The sequence below is a fragment of the Enhydra lutris genome, unplaced genomic scaffold (genome assembly GCF_002288905.1).
Source record: "Enhydra lutris kenyoni isolate GAN:26980312 unplaced genomic scaffold, ASM228890v2 scaffoldscaffold4, whole genome shotgun sequence".
Classification (NCBI taxonomy): Eukaryota; Metazoa; Chordata; class Mammalia; order Carnivora; family Mustelidae; genus Enhydra; species Enhydra lutris.
In genome coordinates this window covers 23129700-23137253 of record NW_019154088.1, presented here as the reverse complement: position 1 = coordinate 23137253, position 7554 = coordinate 23129700, and the positions used below count along the sequence as shown (strand labels likewise).

The following is a 7554-nucleotide window of genomic DNA, read 5'->3' as shown; positions in this document are numbered from 1 at the left end:
CATGAGGAAGAGTGAGCGTCGCATCAAGGAGCTCACCTACCAGGTGCAGGCATGGGGGCTGCTCTGGGGGGCAGGAAAGAATGGATGTGAAAGCGCTTCCCCTGCCTCACTTCCCAACCCACACGGGCCCTAGGCACAGCCGCTGTCCAGGTGGACTCAATCCCCTGGCACCTACTTCTTGAGACGCCGTCTTTAGATTAATTTTCTTGCACATTCCCTGGGGTCTGTTTGGCTTGAGTCCATGATTTTTTCTGGTGAGTGGAGAACCTACCTCTACTTCCTGAAATCTCTTTTAACCAGCATTTCCTTGGGTTTTCTTGTTTTGTTTTGTTTTAAGAAGCCAAAGTGCTACCATGAAGGCTTTTGCACCGTCCATGGAATCTTTCTGCCAGCCCGAGAGGGAAGGACATAGTATGGCACTTTCGGAATAAGAGACTCAGATATTCCATGGAACTTGTGGGACCTTAGATAAAGATGATCCCAAAATGTTCTAAGACCTGCACCTTTGTAACTCAGAGCTTTTGCCCTTGACCTGTTATTTTCCCAGTGCACCTGGGAAGAAAGGGCAGGGAAAGGAGGTGTTGGTCCGTTTGATGGCAGAATATGAGAGGCCTGAGAAAGAGATACAGCTGGAGAGAACAGCAGGTGAACTGTGTACATAAGTGGGAGTGGCACCCTAGCCCGTGTAATGATGAGGAGCTAGACATGGTCAGGTGACATTAGAGCCAGTGATCCTGGTGCCCAAATCTGCCCAGTACAGTATATATATGATAGGTGAGAATGGTCTGACTATGACAGTACCCACTTCATCCCGTGCTCCTCATTTGTCCTCTCGGCTCACTCTCAGACCACTGGCCGAGAGCATCTACAGGACTCCAGGCTGGGACTGGAGGAGCCCCGATGCCCCCATATTTTTGGATGAAGGAATTCCATTTGGTTAGGAGCCCCTTGCCCCACTTCCAGCTTTAGGGCCATAGCCCACTTTGCTTTCTAGATCCAGACTGAGCACCTTGCCTTGGCCCTTTGACCTACAAGTCAAGGCAGAGATGGAATCCCCCAGGCTCCCTCTTTGACCTGGCCCATCGGAGGGATGGAGGGACAGCTAAGGCCTGGGGAGAATAGTGACATATTGAGGGAGGGAACAATGATTGTCCTTGCTCCTCCCCCAAATTGGCTTCTCCCATCCATCCACCCCCAGACGGAGGAGGACAAGAAGAACCTGCTGCGGCTGCAGGACCTGGTGGACAAGCTGCAGCTGAAGGTCAAGGCCTACAAGCGCCAGGCCGAGGAGGCGGTGAGTTCATAGTTTTCTCCACTCTCCCTCCACACACCTCCCTGTGTGAGAATCGACGGGCCTCAGTCCCAGCATGGGGACTGGACATTTCACGCGTCCCGTGTGCTCAGAGCTGGAGCAGGCACTCTGAGCAAGCAAAGGCAATGCTTACAGCCTGCTTATAATCCATACTCCGGTAGACCTGACAGAAGACAGTATAGCTGCTAAGCAGGCCACGGGGCCACATGGTGCTGGAGGCTGGAAAGTGGCCGTGGAACTGGGCCCAGGAGAGGAGTTGGCCATAGGGCAGTGGGGAAGACTCTGGGTAGGCCGTAAAGTGTGAAAGTGAGGTGTTGATGAACACACATGTGCAGGAAACCCGGGAGCTGGGAGCAGCAGAGTCAGAGCTGGGCAGGTGCAAGTGAAGCTCGGTTCAGAATGGGACTGACCAGGCAGCATGTCATTCATCTCAGGCAGTGGGTGGCTATGCGGGATTCTGGGCAAGTTGAGGAAGGTGCCAGGCCAGGAACAGGAGACCTTTGGCAAGGCTGTTGCAGGGACATGGTTGAGGGGTGAGAGCGCTGGGCTCCTGGCTCAGGGACAGGAATCCCTCAGACTGGGAGGCTGGGGGTTTCCAGCTCCCCCAACCTACCCCGCTGCATCTCACCTCCTCCTCCCCATCCCCGGACCCCCTCAGGAGGAGCAGGCCAACACCAACCTGTCCAAGTTCCGCAAGGTGCAGCACGAGCTGGATGAGGCCGAGGAGCGGGCAGACATCGCGGAGTCCCAGGTCAACAAGCTGCGGGCCAAGAGCCGCGACATCGGCGCCAAGGTGGGTCCGTTGGCTGGGCCTCACTAGTTGCCATGTCAGCACACCTGCCACCATCAGTGCCCCTCAGGATGGGCACTCCTTAGACTATTTTATGGAGGACTTGGGGGGCGTCCCACAACATCCATACCTGAGAAACCCCTTCCTGGTCAAAGCAGCCCATATAGACTGAAACCTCAGAAGAAAGCTTGGCCCCCCCCCAACAAAGTACAAAGACCCCTAAGTGAGCCCCAAGGTCCCTGAGGCCAGAACGTCGCCCTCTCAAGGCAGCCCCCTGAGGCCCCAGAAAGCCCTAGAGATTCCTCCCCACACCCTCTTTCCCTCTTGCCAGCTGCCCCCTTACACCTTTTATTCCTTTCTCAGCAAAAACTGCTCGAAGAGGAGTGACACTGCATCAGGAACCTCCCTCTTGACAGCCTGGAATAAACATGAAAGCCAGACTCTGCCTGCGCCCCTTCCTTCCTGCCACCGCTACTGCCAAGAGCTCTTAGAGCTCCCAAGTGGAGGGAGGCCCTGCCCTTGTGTCAGAGCTGTGGGAGCCAAGGCTTTCCACATCTTTCCACATCTACAGAGGAGGCAGCCAAGGCCCAGAGAAGTGAGGTCAGAAGGAGAGAAAACAAAGGTACCGGCATGGTGAACCAATTCTGTGTGCAGAGAGATAGGAATTTTGTGTGGAAGCCAAAGATCCCCTCCACATACCCCAGCTGTGGGCTGCAGGGGTTAAAGTTGTCCTGGGACACCCGTTCCCTCCCAGATGAACTTCCCACTGATACCACGAGAGGCTCCAGGCTCCCTGGGGGTGGAGGTTCGTAAAGGGGTTGATACAGGTCCCATTCTGGCCGACCCACAGGGAGCCCCAGGCCCCTTCAGCTGAGGCCCATGTGTGAGCTCGGCCTCTGTGGTCATGCCTCACCTCGAGGGGAATCCTGGGACGCTGAGGCCAGCTGACACTGAGCCTGAGTCAACAGGCACTGTGGACCAGAGCCAAGCATTGCTTCATTTTGGCCCCTCACACAGGCACAGGTGGGCATGGGTGTATGAGCAGGTACACGCTGTAGATCACACCCCCGCTCTCCCTGAGCACCCACCAGGGACAGTCTCGTCCAGGTCATATTCCTGCCCAGGGGACAGGGCTTGTCCCGGCCCCATTCTGCTCCAGACAAATCCCTGCCCCCTGCTGGGCTTTACAGCCCAGTTCTAACCACTTTCTCATCCCTGCATCTGGCACCCCCGTCTCATAAAGGGTGCTAGGTAAGCCCCTGCTATGCCTCCCTGAAAGGCTTGGGGTGGCCAATCAGTGCCTAGAGCCCTGAGCATGTGAGCAGAAACCCAGAAAAACACAAAATCCCATTGGTTCTAACCCTGGGGAGGCTGCCTGTGCTGGTGAGGAGCCCCAGACACGAGGACAGGAAAGTTGGAGAAGTCAGACTGAGGCAGGCCCACAACTACCACCTAGGGAAGCAGAGCAGCTCTACTGAAGCTCCAGGGTTCAGGCAGGTCTTGGGGGCTGGGGCCTGCCTCTGGAAGGAGCACCCCAGAAAAAAGGAAGATATTTCAGAGCACGAGCAAACCAGCATTAGAGGGGTAGCAAGCCAGCTTGTATGAGCTGCTGAGTTAGGCCATGTGGTTGAGCAGGGACATCCCTAGTACCCTGGCTGTCATGGGCCAGGCAGGGCTGATTCCTGGACTATAGCAGTGTCTGTTCTCCAAAAAGCCCCCAGCCCAACCCAACCCTCCCCTAGCATTTGCTGTGGGCAGTCAGGACCATCCTTCACTAGCCTGTCACCTTCCCTGGCTGTGAATGCCCAAGGACAGGCCCTCCTGTCACCTGTGAATCCCCCAGGGCCCAGCACAGGGTCTATAGGCAGGAGATGCTCAGGAAATGTTTGCTTGCTGGCAAGCTGGGAGAGCGGACCCGCTGGTGGAGGGAGCTGGAGATGAGGCTGGGCCATTTATTTTCTGAGCTACCGGGAGTTCTGTACCATATCCTGATCACCTGTATAGGTGTTAGGCAAGCTAGGTTCTTGTCCCAGCTCTGTCACAAGTGAAAAAGTCATTTCCTGTAACTGGGCTTGTTTCCTCTTATGTGAAATGAGGGCATTGGACCTGCTGATATCTAAGAGCTCTTCCAGAGCCAGCATCTGGAGGGGTTTTGCCCTCATCTGGTGCCACAGGCTGCCCTCTTTCCTGTGGCCTGCGGGCCAAGTCCTCCCCACACCACAAGGGGGAGCTCTAAACACGCCCCAGGCAAGCACCTGGTTCCAAACCCCTAAGAAACCTGTGTGCACAGGTGCTGCTGGTGGGCACTCACGCGGAGAAGGCTTGAGCCTTCTCAGACACAGGACTCTGGGAGCCCAGCCAGCAGGCCCACCACAAAGCAGCCTGGCACACAGAGATCGTGGAGAGGAAGTGTGGTGTGGAAGGAAGTCTTCAGCACCTTCAGTCCAGTCCCACTTCCTCATGGCTCAGACCTGGTTGCAGAGAAGGGACCATGACCTGCTCCAGGCAGCTTTTTTGTGACTACTCCCTGGTTTTCCTGATCTGCCTAATTCCTGGGGAAGAAAAAGACACCAGTAGGATTCGAATCTTTTAATTTGGGAATGATCAGCTTCTTCCTGCTCTCCCTCCCCAAAACACCCCCTTCCCAGTAGAGCTTCATCGGGAGTCAGATCTCGGAGCACTGAGCCCCACAGACAAGTCCCTGGTGACTTCTCAGGCCAGACTCCATCCCTGAAGGCCTGGCTGGGGGACATTAGGCTGCAGGCTAGGGAATCCAAAGGATCCAAAGGGCTGCTCTGTTCCTTTTGTCTGGCTGGGCCCAGGAGCCAGTTAGCTCAGGGTCACTGCTGGTCCTCTGTGAATATGGAGCCAGGAAGGGAAGGCATGTCAGGATTGGGCACCTGGGGCACAGGGTGGGAGGGGGCACGTCCTTTCCCCATGGCACAGACACTCACCCTGGGTGGTCCTGGGAGCCATCTCGGTCCGGTAGATCTTGAAAGCATCGTAGGCAAAGACGGAAACCAGGATGATGCCAAACACCTGTGGGAGTAGGTGTGTAGGAGCTGGGATGACACAGAGAATGCCGCTGGCCATCACATACAAGGGAGAGGGAGGTGGGCGGGATGGGGCACTGTGTGAACCAGAGCCCAGGGCCCCAGCTTGGGCTTGTGGGGAGGCACCAACAGTGTGTAAACACCAGCCAGGGGTCCCAAGGGCCTGGGGAGCTCTGTAGGGCTGGACTCACAAAAGCAGCAATGGCAGCTCCATCCCGGGAGGTCACAGCTGCAAAGGAGACCACCAGGAAGATGATGATGGCACTGACACAGCGGAGGAAGTCCTGGGGGATGGGGGGGCAGGGTCAAAGGGAAGTCGGAGGGCAAGAGAACATCATCCTGAGGTTTTCCAGGCCAGTCAGTGACTTCACCCTCAGGCCCTGTGAATTCCTACATGGAGAGACCCCTGGGCACGATATGAAGCACTTGCAAGAGATACAGAGAGCGCGAGTGAGCCAGGGAAGGGATGCAGGTGAATGCAGAGCGGCCAGGACTAGGAGCCAGGACCCTGGGCCAGGGGGAGGTGGGCAGGCCTGGGGCAGGCCGACCAGGGGCCCAGGGCAGGGCCGGGGCTGGGGTGGGAGCTTCAATGAGTGGGAGAGCAGCTCTAAGTGATTGTGTAGGAGCTGGGCCCCGTACTGACCCAGGGAAAGGAGAGAGGCTGGGAGGGAAAAGGGAAATTTCACCTTCAAGAAGTAAGGGACCAGAATGTGGTGGGGCAGAGTCCCTCACCAGACAGGGCCAGTTCAGCCGATCGAAGCGCAGGTAGTACTGGGTGGCGTAGAGGAAGAGGAAGGCGAGCGTGATGAAGAACTCCAGCAGTGCTGCGGCCATGTAGGCGGAGATGGAGGCCGTGAAGCAGATGAAGATGACGAAGGTCAGGGCCTGTAGGACCCGGGGTGTGAAGCTTGCCAGGAAGGGGACACAGGCCTAGCCAGATTTTTTTGCCTTCCCTCCTCGGAAACTCCCTCAGGCTGCCCCCAACACCCATTCTTGCCGGTCTACCCACCCCTGGTAGCGGGAGCCACACTCCAGGGCACTGGCCCCTCGAGGGCAGTCTCCAAGCTTCCCAACTCCCCCTGTCCAGGACCCCAGCAGTTTGACCAAGCTGCACCCCTCCAGGGGGCACCATTCTATGGAACCCACAGAAGAGGTGTCCTTCTGAAAGCCCAGGGTACAGGGTGCACACCAGCCTGTCCGGTTCCACACCAAGAGACAAGATTTAGAAGACAGTAGTTCCACAGTGGACTCTAAGGGTCCCTTCAGCTCTGGCGATGTCGCTGACACATACACACGGACTTAGGATGACACTCAGGTCTTGCTAAGTGACAGGGGAAGATCCTGCCCCGAGAACAGGTGTTCATGGGGAGCAGACGCAGATAAAGTCTTGTTCTAACTTCAGCTCTTTCTGCAGCCGCTGAAGCTGCTGTAAGGGCCTTCAGAGGGAGAAGCAGCCAGAGGGCGGGTGGAGGAGGAGGGCAGGGTAGCTGGGACAGGAGCGGTGTCCAGAGAGCCCCGGAAAGGAGACCACCCAAGGGCTGAGACCAGTGAGGGCACTGAGCAGGGAGAGGGGGGAGTGAGATCATACTGGGAGAGGTGGAGGCGCCAGGTCGGGGAGGTGGCTGTTACCAGCTCGGTTTCCAGCAGGATGCCTTTGAGGGAGGAGAGGAAAGTCTTGTCCACAGCGAAGCCCTGGAGCCCCGCAGCTGCCCCCTCCGCAGGGAGCCCATCCCGGCGATCCCGAGCACTGAGCATCTCCGTGGGGCCCACCAGGCACAGCCCCCACTGCCACCGGCCTGAGAAGGGAACTGGGAAAACAGAAACCTGGAGAGATGGGGAAGCAAACAGAAGCAGGGAGGCACTTGGAGAAACCTGCAAGAGAAGCGGGGAGGTCGGCCGAGGGGCCGCCAAGGAGCCTCGCCCAGCCAGACGGGCCTTCTCCCAGCTGCCCAGAGTGCCCCTGCTGGTGCCTGCACCGCCTCCACCCCACCCCGGGAAGCACATGGGGAGGGCAGGGGAGGGGCGGGGAGGAGTGGTCAGCCCTCTGGTTGCTAGAGCCCAACCCAGCCTAGAGAAGGAGAGCAGGGAGGAGGGGGGGAAAGGAGGAGGTCCACACAGAAACTGGGAGGAGCTGGGAGGTAAGCTGAGAATCTGAGCTAGACCAGGAGCCCCCCAAGGACCCAAGCCTGAAGAAGTTTACATCCCCCTCCCCTAATTCCCCTCTTTCTGGCTGTCCTTTTCCCCTTTTCCTTTTAGGGAGGGTGGGAGCTGGAGCCCGGCCCAGGCAGCACCCCCCTGGCCCAGGCTGTAGCAGCCAAGAGTGAGGACAAAGGCAGATTGTTGGGGGGACAAGGTGGCGCTGTGTGCCTGCTGTAGTGCCTCAATGGGCCTCTGTCTCT

General features: G+C 57.7%; 2 protein-coding genes across 2 annotated transcripts in view; one reads left to right on the top strand and one right to left on the bottom strand.

Moving 5' to 3' along the window:
• Nucleotides 1-2489, top strand: part of LOC111139655 (myosin-6-like) — a 22487-nt gene extending 19998 nt beyond the window's left edge. Inside the window, exons 18-20 of the mRNA XM_022491983.1 lie at nucleotides 1199-1294; nucleotides 1971-2105; nucleotides 2466-2489. Of these exons, the coding sequence (XP_022347691.1) occupies nucleotides 1199-1294; nucleotides 1971-2105; nucleotides 2466-2489 (255 nt within the window). The remainder of the gene's footprint in view (nucleotides 1-1198; nucleotides 1295-1970; nucleotides 2106-2465) is intronic.
• A 2187-nt stretch (nucleotides 2490-4676) lies between these two features.
• On the bottom strand, nucleotides 4677-7033 carry LOC111140675 (CKLF like MARVEL transmembrane domain containing 5). The gene is made up of 5 exons (XM_022492887.1): nucleotides 6785-7033; nucleotides 5888-6040; nucleotides 5347-5439; nucleotides 5057-5141; nucleotides 4677-4956 (listed from the first exon to the last, which is right to left on the bottom strand). Exons 1-5 carry the CDS (start codon nucleotides 6908-6910, stop codon nucleotides 4943-4945), a joined length of 471 nt encoding a protein of 156 aa, XP_022348595.1. The 5' UTR covers nucleotides 6911-7033; the 3' UTR covers nucleotides 4677-4942.
• Between the last annotated feature and the right edge of the window lie 521 nt (nucleotides 7034-7554).